General features: G+C 34.9%; 2 protein-coding genes across 3 annotated transcripts; both read right to left on the bottom strand.

Moving 5' to 3' along the window:
- Positions 1–1,265: 1,265 nt before the first annotated feature.
- LOC136203809 (small ribosomal subunit protein bS16m/bS16c-like) lies at positions 1,266–4,017 on the bottom strand. Its single transcript, XM_065995046.1, has 3 exons — positions 3,744–4,017; positions 3,556–3,601; positions 1,266–1,984 (listed from the first exon to the last, which is right to left on the bottom strand). Exons 1-3 carry the CDS (start codon positions 3,874–3,876, stop codon positions 1,762–1,764), a joined length of 402 nt encoding a protein of 133 aa, XP_065851118.1. The 5' UTR covers positions 3,877–4,017; the 3' UTR covers positions 1,266–1,761.
- Positions 4,018–9,231: 5,214 nt separating this feature from the next.
- LOC136203689 (beta-glucosidase 44-like) lies at positions 9,232–15,861 on the bottom strand. Of its 2 annotated transcripts, XM_065994888.1 has the most exons (11): positions 15,559–15,861; positions 15,415–15,473; positions 14,407–14,482; positions 14,247–14,318; positions 14,063–14,150; positions 13,035–13,281; positions 12,835–12,950; positions 11,910–12,124; positions 11,161–11,192; positions 10,841–10,943; positions 9,232–9,731 (listed from the first exon to the last, which is right to left on the bottom strand). In XM_065994888.1, exons 1-11 carry the CDS (start codon positions 15,806–15,808, stop codon positions 9,451–9,453), a joined length of 1,539 nt encoding a protein of 512 aa, XP_065850960.1. In that variant the 5' UTR covers positions 15,809–15,861; the 3' UTR covers positions 9,232–9,450. The 2 variants fall into 2 exon arrangements, with proteins under 2 accessions (XP_065850960.1, XP_065850961.1); XM_065994889.1 differs by lacking the exons at positions 15,415–15,473; positions 15,559–15,861 and adding an exon at positions 14,555–14,686.
- Between the last annotated feature and the right edge of the window lie 419 nt (positions 15,862–16,280).

The raw sequence follows: 16,280 nt of genomic DNA, 5'->3' as shown, positions 1-16,280 counted from the left end.
TGGAGATGTTGCTCATAGGATTAAAGCTGGTTGGTCGAAGTGGAAGAGTGCTACGGGTTTCCTTTGTGATCCCGGGATGCCTAATAGATTGAAGGGAAAATTCTACCGGACGGCAATTAGACCAGCATTGTTATATGGTACGGAGTGTTGGGCAGTGAAACACTGCCACATCCATAAGATGTCGGTGGCGGAGATGCGTATGTTGAGATGGATGTGTGGTCACACGAGAAAGGACCGGGTGCGTAATGAAATAATTAGGACAAAAGTAGGGGTCACATCTATTGAGAATAAAATGAGAGAAAACCGACTAAGGTGGTTTGGCCATGTGAGACGTAGAGGGCTTGATGCGCCGGTTAGGAGAACCGAAGAGTGGCAAAGGGATGTAGTGGTGAGGGGTAGGGGAAGACCTAAGCAAACTTGGAGGAGGGTGATCGAGAGTGATATGAGTTTATTGGGAATTGAGGAAAATATGGTAGTGGATAGGACGGAGTGGAGGGAGCGAATCTGTGTCGCTGACACGACTTGATTTTCACGGTTTTATATGATGGTTCATGTTAGCCGACCCCGAATCATTTCGGGACTAAGGCTTTGTTGTTGTTGTTGTTGTTGTTGTTGTTGTATACAATGTTTTTGATCTGTTGTTGCTGATGAGCGATAGCATAACATTAAGGTGCAGTAAAAATATAGTTAGGCTTGATACATTATTTGCCCCTAAACTTGTCTAAAAAACTTGATTGACTCTCTGAACTTTCAAAATGTCCTCATAGCTCCCTCAACTTGCACACAATGTTCAGTTAGCTATCTGAACTTGCGTAAATGTGATCAATTGATCACTTGGTTGCAAAAAAGTAATTAAATGCGGAAGAATTATTGCACGTATCTTAAAAAAAAGTAAAACGACCAAGATCGAGATATGTGGTTCTAATATTAGAGAAGACAAGTTTTATAGTTAAGCAAGTAATAACTTCCTTTTTAATCTACTTTTGAATTATGTAATAACATTCTAAGATGCGTGGAATACATCTTTCGCATTTAACTTACTTTTTGGCAACCGAGTGATCAATTGATTACAATTTACGCAAGTTCAGAAAGCTAACTAAACATTTTATGCAAGTTGAGGATGCTACAGGAAACCAATCAAACTTTTTGGACAAGTTCAGAAGGCGATGTATTAAGCCGTATATTAAAAGTAAAATTGGCCCTATCTACAAACATCATGAGTATAATTATACTAAAATCCTTTTCTGCTTATAGCCAACAAGAAATGCAGAAACTATTTCATCATTAAGTGTTTCAATTAATAGAATACACTAGAGCTGAAGTCTACAAGGGCAGCTTGAGCCTACAGAAATGCAAATAGGTTTGTACCTAGTGACAGATTCAAGGGGGAGTTTGAGCACCAATTGATTGCCAAAAAACTCCATGAAAGCTGTGTACGAAGCTTTACTTTTTTTCTGCAAAAACACCTACAAAATATCAATTGAGCGCTCCTAGATCACCAGAGAGCACCCGTAAGCACTGTTGTCAATGAAGTACGGAAGCATTCAAGCATAGATACATCTGAAGCAAATTCCAAATCCTACTCAAAACTAACTGGTTGCCAAAAAGAGTTATTATCAAGGAGTTTATTTCAAACTTTCCCCTAATCACGATGGAACTTAAGTGTTGAACTAAACCTAAGCAGCAACTAATAGATAGCTCTTTTTTTGTAATAGAAGACAAATCTATGGATACTGTGGAGATAAGAGTTTCATTGGGTGGTCATTCTTCTTCGGTGGAGGCATTTTCTTCGGAATTTGATTGGCCAGCGTTCGTTGCATTCACTGGGCTCATAATCTTTCCAGTCATCGGATCAACTGGACGTGTGTCACGAGGTCCACCTTTACGACCCAGTGCTGTCATTGGGGGCGGAGGTAGCATACCTGCTCTGAAAAGAATGTTTTTAACAGGATCTGAAGGCTGAGCACCAACAGATAACCAATACCTGAAGAAAATCAGCAGAATCAGATTAACTAAACGAAATTGGGGAATAAATCTGCCCTGTTTCCGCAGTTATGACAATCACTAAAACGTATGATAACTGTAAAAAGGTTCAACAAATTTTCCTTCTTGCAACAGTAAACAACATTCTCGTTACGTGTTCACTTTACTTCGTCAAAGATGTAAACTAAATTCTGAAATCCTAAAAAATGCTAATCCATGGAAACAAACTTGTATGAGAAGATCAATAATAACCATTGTGTGCATTAAGTGGAAATATACAACAGTGGAGCCAAAAGGCATACCAGAAAATTACACTCAGATCAATGACCGAGAAATTGCAGACGTAGATTTACATGATTTTTCTGTCATGCAGAGAAAAGAATAAGAAACTTAGAAAATGATAATAAGAATGGCGACGATGACCTGATCTTGCATGGATAAAGTAAACTGGCCATGTATTGGGACAAATAAATAAAGTGCCTTAGGGAAAATAAATGTTACTGCTGCCCCGGAAAAATAGAAGCATCGTCAGGTGTGGCATCGGATTCACATAAACACTTCAAATAAATTTTCTTTAGTCAGGCTCAAGAGGACCAAATATATATGCACACAACTTGATTTTACATGTTCATGTCGAAGATACTTATGATTATCTGTACTTCCTTATCCTACAATCACTCTTGCTCTGTTCTTCCACTTTCACAGCAACTTATGCTAACAATACACCTCTATCATTCTTCCAATAACCGAATAAGTCCTTTTTTACTACTTTCCCCTGATCATACTTCTCCTGCGACTCCATTGATGCGGCCTGAATGTAATGAGTCTCTCTCATTTCCAGGACAAGGTATATCCCATAAAATGGATGTTGCGCTACTTCTGTAACTTCATGTTGAACTCATTCCCCTGATTCTCACAGATTGCTATCACCATGCACCCTCTGATATCCTCTAGACCTACTTACAATGTAAATTCTGTGACATCTTTTTCACTCTACTTCTTCAGGAGGATAAATTTTAGTAGTCATAACAAAGAACTAAGTTATTCCTTTCAGAGATTTCTCTAGGAGACACTCAGAAGAATTTTAATAGCCCCAACCTAACCATCTGGTCGCTTAAACAAGTTAAGGCTATACAATGAAAAAAATATTCTCAAAAGGCAACAAGCCTTCACATGCAATAATTTGAATAGCATTCATCATCTAATCAGCAAACTATGTTACACGGAAACTCTTTCTCACTAGCTTTTCCGGGTTTCGTGTCCATTTCTTTTCCGTTTCCATTACTGTTTCCTAGTTAAATTTTATTAGAAATAACTTTTCCCAGTGTCTGTTTCTGTTTCCCTTTCGGTTTTAGTTTCCGTGCAACATAGTCAGCAAGTAAACTATGATCCAAGCAATGGCTAATGTACTAAACACGAAATCCCTAACATAGAAATGGTATCAACTGCAAAATTACTAATTCAATTGAAATCAATCAGACAAAAATTTCTCCCAATAAGAGACCTAACAAAATAAAATCAACATGCATGGCGAATCTCAAGAGGAAAAAGAGTAAAAAAGAAGAAGCTTACTTCACTCTTTCGAAATTAAGACCCATCCTTTTGCCTCCATCTTGACCTGCAAATACAAACGTTTACAAATTCACCAAGCAAATCACAACACAAAATGCCTCCATAGATAGGGGATTTCTCAGCAAGAATAGCAAAATGCAATTAAGCTTAAATTTCTTATAATTGCACACGGGAATGAGTGAACGAACCTGGGAGGGGATTGTAATAACCAAGGACTTCGAGGTGCTTGCCATCTCTTGGGGATCTGCTATCAGCAGCCATGACCCGATAGAATGGCTTGTTTTTGCATCCGAATCTCGATAGTCTGAGTCGCACCACCATTTTCTTCTCTGAATTTCAACGAACAATGAAATGAGTACTTTGAAATCTTGCCGATGGTCGACAATAGCTGGAGTTAGGGCTTGTTGCGGTTGCTGAAAAGTATCGGCAGCTCTTTCTTCTCAATCTGGGACTAAATTGTATATTTTTATTTTATTAATTTTTTGGCATAAACTAAAACTTCAAAATTAGGACTTCAAACTGATAAAATCATCAATTAAATTTCTAAATTAAAAAAAATCATCAATTGAATCCTTGAATTAAGAAAAAATTATTAATTGAGTCCTTATATTATCTTAAAATCATAAACTATGACTATTTGACATGGACTGTGACGAAAAGAATATGAAACTGTTCAACCGAATGAATATGATTCAATTGATGATTTTTACTTAGTTTAGGGATCTAATTGATGATTTTCAATAAGGTTCTAATTGATTATGAAGCTTTAATTTAGAATCTAAATATGTATTATGCCTAATTTTTAGAATAACTAATTAGCTTTATACATCATGTGCCCTGAACTTATTCAAAAACATCAAGGGACCCATAAACTTTAAACATTTCTATTGATACTCTTTATTTTTTAAAGTGAAAAGTTAATTTCTAAAAAAATCAAATGACAGAGTAAAGAGAGATTTTAGAAAGTTGAAATGTATACATTTTAAGAAAGTTTCAGATCTAATGTATCTTTTAAATAATCAACCAGTCACTTTAAACAATCAACCAGTCACTTTAAACAAATTCTGATGACAAATTGAGCTTCTTGGGCAACTTTTTTATACAAATATAAGGGGCTAAAATAAAACTTTAATAGGAGTTAGTATTAAATTGGCATAATGCATATGATGTTATATATACTTGGTAAAAAACTTCAATTATTTGCCTAAGTACAATTGCATCCAATAGTCCGTCATTTCTTAATAGAATTTGTTATATGCAGAACATGTATAAAAGTATTTGCCACGTATTAAAAAGAAAGAAATCAAATAGACAAATAATTTAGAAACTTTTAAAAGTTTATTGGACAGTTAAAGTTTTGAAGAGTTGACATATTTAATTTTATACTAGTTCAATGATAGTTTCTAAAATATATAACATTTTTTAATTTTAGTTTTAAAGTTTTTATATTTTTCATAAATTAAATTTAATTTAAAAGTTAAGTTATTTGAGTCTCAAAATAAGAAATTAATTTTTGTAATGGAAAATACATAACAAAAATGAGTTCAAAAGTGTTATGAAAATAAAAATTCCATTTAAAATTTATTAATAATGGTAATATAATTTTATAATTATTAAAAAATAAAGTTCAAATAAACAAAAACTTTGTAAAACAAAACGAGTTTGGTGGAAATTGAACCTAAACCTATTGAATATGAAAATACATCTTAAACCACCTCATCTACTTTGAAATATTAGAAAAAATACTACATAACATCAATATAAACTAATAGAGGGGCAACAGGGAGCGGAAGCACCGATGCTTAAGGGTGGAGCCGGTGGCCGGGGGTTGCGGCCCCCTAGGCCCCCGGCTTGCTCCGCCCCAAGAGACGGCTATTCCCGACAAATTCCATCACTCAGCCAAATTCGCTACAGATTCTAAATATGCAATTTTAGACATGAGTAACACATTAAGCAAATTTGTATCGGTGATTTTAACTTTTCTTTACAGTCAGGAGGTCAATGTACCCTTTGTGACCCCTGTAACTCCGCTCCTAGATGGAACTAGAATAGATTTTCTTGGGTGCTGAAGTATTGTTAGAAGTACTCCAACAACCCCCTCTATAGTGGAACCCAGTCAACATCGCACCTTAATGGTATTTGTGAATACAAGATTACTACGTTGAGGTGGCTAATTTTAAATCTTCATATTTTTTCCCCTGCTATCTTACACCCCCAACCTTAATTTTCTGAAGACAGTGGATCGAAACCATGCCCCGGATCTACCGCTCAGTAGTTAAGTGGGTGAGATTGGTCGAGTGGTCTCAGTGGTTCCAGTTTTACACAAATGACCCGCAAGATAGAGCGGGAAAGTAGACCTCAGAGTAATAGTAAGACTAGAAAATGATAGCGATGATCCTAAGACTACATAACGTTCTTGTAAATAATGGCTAATACCATGTAAATATGCAGTGATTTAAAATCCAGAGGTTAATCGTATTTTGGAAACTTTACGTACCCTTTGTTTCCCCCCCCTACTTATTGGTGTTGTCGATAGACTGTTGACGGCTTAATATTAACATAAATAATCCTATAATTAGACCATAAGGGCTCGTTTGGTTCATGGAATATGGAGAGAATAGAATAGTTATTCCTTAGGAATTCCTATTCCAACATTTGGTTCAAAATTTTTTTTATGTGGAATAGATATTCCATGGAATGTGTACTCAATAAATTAAGGAATAAAGATCCATTGATTCAACCTAGGAATAACTGTTCCTAATCAATATTATCCTTCATTTTCAAAATTACCTTCCAGGTAATTTCTAAGGTCCTGTTTGGTACGCCGTAATGAGCATCGTAATGGAATGCCCATTACAATGGAGGTCCATTACCATGTTTGGATTAGTCATATTGTTTTTGGTGTAACGGAATCACAAATACATCACTCAAGTTTTCTTTACAAATTTATGTAATGTGCATTACATAAAGAATATACATGAATTCTCATTACGACTAATCTTTCATTTTTATTATTAATATTTATTATGCACAATTCTTATTAATCGATAAAACAAAAAAACTAACGTGAAAATTGAAAAACACGAAAAACGAAAAACCCGAAAAGCGTGACGAAATATAGCTCATCTTTTTATTGCATTTTTTCATGTTTTTCGTGTTTTTCATTTTTCGTTTTTTTCACGTTTTCATGTTTTTCGATGATTTTAACTATTTATTTTATGATTACATTTTAACTAAACAAATATAAGTATTGTAATGATAATTAAATTTCATTATTTTTTTTGTTTGTCAACCAAACATGGTAATGGAATCACTATTCCATTCCATTACATTACAAAGTTGATTACATTACATTACATTACGTCATACCAAACGGACCCTAAAATCCTATAAATTTTGCCAAATACATAATTTGTATCCTAAAAAAAGTGAAAAATTGAAAAAACGTTAAAAAATGTGAAAATATGAAAACATGAATAACACGAAAGCGTTACAAAACATGAAAAATGTGAACAAAAACGAAAACGTGAAAAACGTAAAAACACAAAAACGCGAATAACACGAAAAATATAAAAACGTGAAAAAATGCGAAAAACACGAAAACAGGAAAAATGCAAAAAACGTCACAAAACGTGAAAACACAATAAACATGAAAATACGAAAAATGCAAAAAAAAAACGTGAGAAAACAAAAAAAAACACGAAAATGTGAACAACATGAGAAAATATGAATAACACAAAAAAGTGACAAAATGCAAAAAATACAAAAATGTGAAAAAACACGAAAAACGTGAAAAATACAAAAAAAAATATGAAAACGCTAAAAACACGAAAAAACATTAGAAACACATTTTTTACGTTTGTGTTTTCCATATTTTTTTACTCTTTTTTGTGTGTTTTTACGTTTTTTTTGTGTTTTTTTGCATTTTCATAGGTTTTTCCTACATTTTTTCTATTTTTGTGTTTTTATAATTTTTCACGTTTATCAAGTTTTTACTATTTTTCGCGTTTTTATAGTTTTCCACGTCTCTACGGGTTTTTTTTTTTTGCGTTTTACCATCTTACACCTTTTTTTTTGTTTTTTTACGTGTTTTTTTGTGTTAACCCATTTATATGTTTTTTGCTTTTTCACAATTTTTTCCTTTTATTTCATTTTTTTTACATTTTTAATATTTTTTTGTTTTCATGTTTTGTGTGTTTTCCGTATTTTTTTTTACCGTTTTTCATATTTCCTTTGAATTAATATATATTTGAATAATTTATTGTAATAATTAAAATTTTAAAATAACTAAAGAATTCTAATAAGCCTAGATCTACAGTAAAAACCAAATACTATATGGTCATTAAGGTCCATGTGATCAAAACCGCGAATTACACTTGATGGTAAGAATGTCAATTGATTTACAAAACTAATTATTCCAATTTATTTCATTCTTTTAATCAAATAAGGAATAATTATTTTGAAGGCCTAATGCATACCCAGCCCCCTAAAGTTGTTAGTTTTGTTCATTTAACCCCTCACCTTACGGGACAACCCTTTAACCCCCCTAAACTCCAAAAAAACGCTACTTTTAACGCCATATCGTCCGACGTGGCATTGACCTAGTCAACGTTTGTGTCTCAAACACAGGAGGCGCGTGGGAGGATTTTGTTCTTGCCTCCAACGGTAAAAAAAATGCATACCCAGCCCCCTAAAATTATCCATTTTGTTCATTTAACCCCCTCACCTCACGGGACAACCCTGTAACCCCCTAAACTCCAAAAAAACTCCTAGTTCCAACTCAAGTACGGGCATTGGAGATAAAGAAGATTTAATTGGTGTCTTTCTAATTTTTAATTGGTGCTTTTTTTTGTCTCAATCCACGTTGGAATTGTAAAAAATGCTTTAACTTTGTATGAATTATGACTACAGTGTATATAGATACAGTGGAAGACAATACAAAGGAAGAGTTAAAATCGATGCCCTGAGTGCCTGGTGAAGTGGGGAAATCGATTTCCCCAAGGTGCTCGCCGAGCACACCCATTCTTGCTCGCCGAGCATGTGAGGGAATATCCCGTTACACACGTGTCACGTGCGTGATACACACGGACAACATTATATCTCGGCAGTCTAAAATATGGGGTTAAAAGTAGCGTTTTTTTGGAGTTTAGGGGGTTAAAGGGTTATCCCGTGAGGTGAGGGGGTTAAATGAACAAAATGGACAACTTTAGGGGGCTGGGTAATGCGGGATACACACGTGTCACGCGTGTGATACACACGGACAATATTATATCTCGGCAGTCTAATATGTGGGGTTAAAAGTAGCGTTTTTTTAGAGTTTAGGGGGTTAAAGGGTTGTCCCGTGAGGTGAGGGGGTTAAATGAACAAAATGAACAACTTTAGGGGGCTGGGTATGCATTACGCCTATTTTGAAAGAATAGCTTCTATTTTTTTTTTTGATTGATGAATAGCTTCTATTTTATTCTCTCCTATTATATTCTCTATTCCATTCAGTAAGCTTTATGAAAGATAATAAGAATGTAACAAAAAAAAAAAAAAGTAATTAAGAAGAAAGAGTGAGCTTTAGGAAAGAAACATTAAAAGTAATTCTGTCAATTAATACTATCTTGCATTTCTTTTCAATTATTGGATAAATGCCAGATTGAGAAATTAAAAGAGAAAAAATTGAAACAGAACTTGTAAAACTTGTATTCATATATATAATCATAAGTAGAGTAACTAACAATGCAATTGACTTTCTACACTTGCACTTGCCAATCTACTTTATATCCTAATCAGTAGCGTTTCATATCCGTTTCAGTTTCTTTTCTATTTCCATTTTCGATTAGTGGCTATGTTTTATAAATAACATTTCCTTGTGTCATTTTTCGTGTAACATAAAGAGACCTACACAGGCTAATACTTGTTTCGGCGGAGTAGTTGCATGAACCAGTAAGCAGACATTTTTGGGTATCGATTCAAGTTGTGATAGTAATCGATAAAGACGATACCGAACCTCGAAGTGTAGCCCGCTCCCCATTCGAAGTTGTCGACTAACGACCAAGCAAAATACCCAACCGCATTGGCTCCATCGTCAATTGCCTTCTTCAGTTGTTTCAGATAGCTTCTGTAGAAGTCAATCCTAGTTATATCATGTAATCCATGGAATAGTGTGACATTGCCAGCATCATCCATACCTGTACCAGAGTGAAAAAGGTAAAATGCAGACGGTAATTGAAGTTTGGAAGTCCGTTTTATAAGTGTTACGGAACTTCATTTTCTTTCAATAAAATCACTGAAATTCACATTTGATTTCAATAAATCGTTGTAATTTGTAGCAGACTAATCCAATACAACGTAGATATTGTCCACTTTGACCTCCTTAGATCTCACTTGGCTTAGAGCTTCCACCCTCTCGTCACCTTCTCATGACCAGTCGTCACGGAAAGTGGACGTGACATACAAGGCTGTTGACTATTGGCTAATTAAATGCCATGTTGGACGTGTCCGACTTTTAAGGCAAGAAACATGACACAGCCCGTATATACCACGTGACATATCCTCAACAACAAAATAGTTTTGAAAAATCACATCCTAGTCCGACATGGCGTTTAGTTGAGATATAGTCAACTGTCTATGTCATGTCAGCATTCTGGTGAATATTCATATACAAATTGACTTGAGTGACTTTATTGAAATCAAATGTAAAGTTTAATGAATTTTTGGGATTAATATATTTTTGGAAAAGTTCTATTAACCCCTAAACTTGCTTTAAATGACCAATTAACTCTTTGAAAGGTACCTATTAGCCTCCCGAACTTTCTTACAATGATCTATTGACGTTCTGAACTTGCTTAAAGTGTACACATTTCAACTTTTCCAAAATTGTAAGGGATGTATTTGTTATGGAACCGATTTAACTAAAAGCTCGAGCTGATAGTTAAGGCACAATCATATATCTTATATTAATCTTTGACACACCCCACACGCCAATGCCCCTTGGGCTTGCAGGGTGCACAACACAGGCACATCCCACCATATGTTTTTAATTCCATACGTTAATGAGGTTGCCAGGATTCGAACTCTCGACCGTTTGGTCCTAGAGGCTCTGATACCATGTCATGGAACCGATTAAACTAAACTGATAGTTAAGGCCCAATCATCGTATAGTATTAAGCCATCTTTTTGAGAGAAAATAAAGTTCAGCAACCTTTGTGAAACAGACTTCAAACTTCAGTCCCGAGATTCAAAGCCAACAAACTCAGATAGAACTCAACAACATATGTTAATAACTAACTGAACATACCATTCTCAGTTATAATCATTGTAGGGTTTCCATAGCGTTCTTTTATATACATCAAAGCCTTGTAAAATCCCCATGGTACATCATAAAGCCAATCTGAATTTGCCTGCAAATATTCAACAAAAATAACATGAGAAAAAACTAAACCTATGTTCGGAAACTCTTCTTCATTAGAGTTTTAGTTTCTTTTCCACTGTTTTCTAGCTATATTTTTTTTTAGAAATAACGTTGTCCGGTGTTCTTTTCCATTTTCGTGCAACATAAACTACAACCATATGGCTTCTTGCATTATTAAAAAAAATGTAGATGGTAATAAGAAATACCTTTGGACCAATTGGCACTCCCCTCTTTGAAGCTACAAAGTCCACAAAACTTCATGTTAGTAACCTTATATTTAACAAGGGATAAGAAGTTGCAATTTCCCCCTCACTGGATTGCGTTTTTCGACGAAAATTACAGCCAAATTTTTCTTCGGCAATTTCCGATGAATTCATCGAAAAAATTCCTTGAAAAAGGCCAAAAAATTGAACTAGGGCGAAAACTAGGGCTATAAATAAACTGATCCGCTCATGACGTTTGGCTTGATAAAAGCTCGACTGTGTTCGGCTCGATTTATAAAGAAACCGAGCTTGAGCACGGCGAAACTCGATTCAAAAGCTCGTGAACAGGCTCAGTTATAGAGGTTCATGAACAAACTCGATTGTAATGTTCATGAATACGCTCGTGAACAAGCTAGGTTCCATTATTTTTTGAAAAATAGTATTTCTATAAAGGTAGAAATGTAAAACAATGTAGTTTTGTAGGGTTTACAAGTACTTGAAGAAATTTCAAATGAACATAATTAATGAGTTGTTCGTGAACCAAACTCATGAACAGAATTGACGAGTTGCTTGCGACTCGCGAGCAGCTCACGAACATGATATTGAACTCGAGCTCATTAATTTTCTAACGAGCAAAATATGAGCAAGCCAAACTCAACTATAGCGAAAATTGCACTTTTACCCGAATATGTCTGAGGTATTTTTGAACCGTATCCCTATTTAAAAACAATGTTTGATCTGAAGTTTTTTACCTGCAAATCCAGCATTCCAGTCTTCCTCGTAGCTCAGAGAATCAGATTTTTGTTTAGGATTAAAAATGTATCTAGTGGTGTATTGGTTGATACCAACAAAATCAATGGAGCCATTCACCATTTTAACCTCTTCTTTTGTAAACTTAGGTAGCCTTTCTCCAACAATCTCTTGCATAGTTCTCGGATACTCACCATACACAATGGGATGCATAAACCTACCACATCCCCAAAAACATTATTAATTTTTTGTCTGAATTAAGAATAATCAAGGTATCCCCAACCTTCGCAATCAAGATCAATTTTGTTTCTAAGTTTGCAAGTTAGCTCAATTTTACTCTTATTACAATTATACTCTACGCAGTCAAAAATCTCTTTAGGCCTAAACTTGTCCGTAAAAGTAGATTGACTCCTGAATTTTGTTAGTGTCCTTAAACTTGCTTATTTCGTTTCACCAGCTTCCTAAACTTGTCCATAAAAATAGATTAGTTCCCTGAAATTTGCAAGTGTCTCACCAGCTTATTTCGTAACAACTAAATACAAAAACCATATACCTCCTTGATCAGTTACGGTCACTTACGGTCATCAGTGATTTATGATGCATAGACGGAGTGGAGATAACGAGATTCGTGACTACATAGAACGCTCCGTTAATAATGATTGAAAATTAGTCCAACTTTCATAAGTTACGAGTAAAATTGGCCCAACTTGCAAGCATTAGGGATATAATAGTATCATTTATGACGTTAGGGGTAAAATTACTTTTAACTACCAGCATTAAAAGCATGTTTACCTTATCGTATAATTAATTTTAACAAATATGTTTGAAAGCTATGTTGCACTGAAACTCTTTTTTTTTCTAGCTTTTTCACGTTTCGTTTCCATTTCTGTGAAACATACTTTGAAAGCAATAAGAAGGGATACATACCATCCAATATGAAAATCTCTTCCTCTTTGAGCTGCATAATTGTCAGCTTTTCCTCTAGTAAGAGGTTCATACCAAACAAAATCTAACACAATTCCAATTCTTCCCTTTTGCTTTTCCTGATAAGTTATAAACATTTTTTCAAAGAATTGAAGAACATGATGATCCAGTTGAAAACGAAGGAAGAGCTCTGAGATACTAACTTGGTATTTCTGGCGATATCTCTGAACTGCAGAAGCATGAGATAAGATTATATTATGGGCAACAATATAAGGCTCAGTTGAAGAATTTCCTGCTTTACAATTTGTAATGGAGCATCTAGCAGGAGCAGTTCCTCCATTGCCATAACCCATAGCAGCAATTATTCTAGGTTCATTGAATGTCATCCAGTTCTTTACTCTATCTCCAAAGGTCTTGAAACAAAACTCAGCATAGTTTGTAAAGTCTTCCCTGCAAAGTTCAATACAAGTATATCCCTCAAAATAAGGATTAAATCACTGTTGTCCACTCAAGTTTCATGGTTGTCCCAAAATGGTCACTTAATAAAATCACTCCAGTGAGTTCAAGAGCAAGAAGACACGGGAAAAATGATGTGGCTCACACGTCAGCACTGGTGAGCTTTCTCCACTGACCGAAACAAACAAATGACACGTGACTGCACCTAGCAGATCGAAACAAATGACACATGTTGTTTCAATCAGCTAGGTGGCAGCCATACATTCTTTTGGTTAGCGGTGAAAGTCGACTACTATGTAGCAGCCACATCACTTGTCAGTGTTTTTTTGCTCTTCAAGTTGCCGGAATGACTTTACTGAAATAAGCTAGTTGACCGAAACGACACATAGTTGCCACCTAGCTAACACATGTCATTTCGGTCAGCGGTGAAAGATGAATATTGCGGATGTAACAATCACGTCACATTTTTTCGGTGTCTTTTTAATTTTGAAGTCGCTGGGGTGTTTATAACTAACCGAAATGACAGGTGGCTGCCACCTAACTAACACGTCATTTTGGTCATCTAGGTGTAAACAACATGTCATCTAGGTGGTAACCATGTTTCGTTTCGTTCAGGGGTGAAAGTTTACTACGGGTGTCCTTTTTTTTTTGATAAAACTACTGGTGTCCTTTTACTCTTGAAGTATCTGTGACTTTATTGATCAATGACCAACGCTCCCACAGCATAACAGTAAATTTACTATTTAAAACTTGCCGGAAAACAAGTAAAACTTACACAAATTGGCGATTTAAGAAGCCTAAGTACTTCTTCTCAAGTGCAAGAGGCAGATCAGAGTGATAAAGGTTTGCATATGGAGTGATGCCTATAGACACAGACAAAGACATCCAAATAGTTGCATAAGTTAGAAATGTTTGTGAAAATACTAAACTGAAAACATGAATTCTTATTTAAAACAAACCTCTGAGAAGCATGTAATTGATCAACCTATTGTAATATGCAACACCCTTCCAATTCACTTCACCAGTTCCATCTACATATCAGAGGTGGGTGAGAGATTAAGAATCACATATATGGGTTTAATTGTAATGGATAAAAACAGAACAAGAGGAGGTAATTACTTGGGAAAATTCTGGACCATGAAATTGAAAACCGGTATGCATCAAAATTCAGTCTGTGTATTATCTCTACATCTTCCTGTAGATCATTGAAAGTTTATATGAAAACACAACAAACAAGATGAGGTAATTACTTTGGAAAATTCTGTACCAGTGTTAAAACAAAGCTGTTTGGACTGATTAGGCGATCAAAATCGAAAATTTTCCCAGCCTAGGTTGGATATGTTGGTAATTGAAGTCTCACTAGACAGACGTGCCTAAACTGAATTACTACAGTGGCTAAGCAGAGAAATTGAGAATTAGAGAGGCCAAAATGCACAATTGGTTATTTTATTCTAATTGTTGTCTCAAAATGGTTCCTCAATTTAATTTTTTTTAATAAAATCATTCAATTTTAGATTCTCAACGACTACCTTAACTACACTCAAACAGATCATCAGATCATTGACCTAAGCGACACATGGCAGCCTTGTCGCAAGGACACCAACTACGTGCAAGTTCAAAACCTATGCTTCCAAGGTGAATAGAAAAGATCCTATGCAAATTAGAGCATTAAACTTGAAGCACACATGCATAGGGAAGCCACATCATATTTTATTAAGATTTTGCTGGATGATTTCGTTGAAGAAAAAATTCAAATTGAACAATTTTAGTAAGAAAAATTTAAGCCGAGTGAAAATTTTGAAACAATAGTCAAAGTTGAGTGACCAAACGTATATTTAACCCGTTGATTTGATAAATGTAATAAATGATTTCCAATTCATGATATATGTATTGAATTAAATGGATAAAAACAAGGCTTAATATATCATAGCTGCTTTGAATGTCTGAATTTGTATAAAAAGTTTGATTTCAAAATGTCTTTCGTAGTCCCTCAATTAATGTCTAAATAGCTCAAGTAGCTATTTAGAAATTTTAAACAAGAGAGACTTTGAAGTTCAAGTTCATAGCCAATTTTGTACAATTTAAAAAGAGAAATGATGTAAACCAAAGATAAGAAAAAGGAAATACTCTGTAACGATGATATTGGTCTACAGCTACTTCTGCAGTAGCATTATTGGCTACAACTCCTGCAAATCCCACATCATCCATTAAATATATAAGTTCTTCACAGTAAGATTCAAAGTAATTAAGCTAAAATTAACAATTAAATACCAGGAATTTTGGCGAATTCATCCCAAATACTAGGGCCTCGACCATCCTTATCGGCCATTCCTTCAACTTGATAAGCAGACGTCGCCGTTCCGAACACAAATCCCTCCGGGAAGCTCTCTCTGCTCAAACCTCCTGTGTCGAACTTTATCTTCCTCCACCTCCTCCTCCATGTTTCCACATTCACTCCCTCATTTGCTGCCGCACTCGCCGCACACATTAACAATGCCAATAGAAATCCGCCGCCTCTCATCTTCAACACAAAGAAAGAGAGAGAGGAGTATAGCGAGGGAGGAAATAATGAGAAAGTGGAAGCAGAGCGGTTATTTATATAGTTTTATTTCAAATGCATAACATAAAAATAATAAATAAATAAATACTCTGACGGATAAATTGCATCCATCATTTTCAATAGTTATAATAAGTTAATAACTAAAAGCCCTAAATCATTAGGTTATAACTTGTCTAGATTAGTAGATTGGTTCCCTGAACTTTGAGTATCTCGCCACCTTCTTAAACTTGTTTATTTCGTATTACCGACTTTCTAAACTTATCCATAAAAGTAGATTAACTCCCTGAATTTTTGCAAGTATCTCACCAACTCTCTAAACTTGTTTATTCTGTAACAACTAAATACAAAAACTTATTAAACCTAAATTCTAAAAATACGTCTTCATCTATTCGAGAGGTAATTTTTTCACTTCTCCTACCTTTCAACCTATTAT

The sequence above is a fragment of the Euphorbia lathyris genome, chromosome 8 (assembly GCF_963576675.1).
Source record: "Euphorbia lathyris chromosome 8, ddEupLath1.1, whole genome shotgun sequence".
NCBI classification, from domain to species: domain Eukaryota; kingdom Viridiplantae; phylum Streptophyta; class Magnoliopsida; order Malpighiales; family Euphorbiaceae; genus Euphorbia; species Euphorbia lathyris.
The sequence above is the reverse complement of the archived record's forward strand: the minus strand, read 5'-3'. Positions and strand labels throughout refer to the sequence as shown.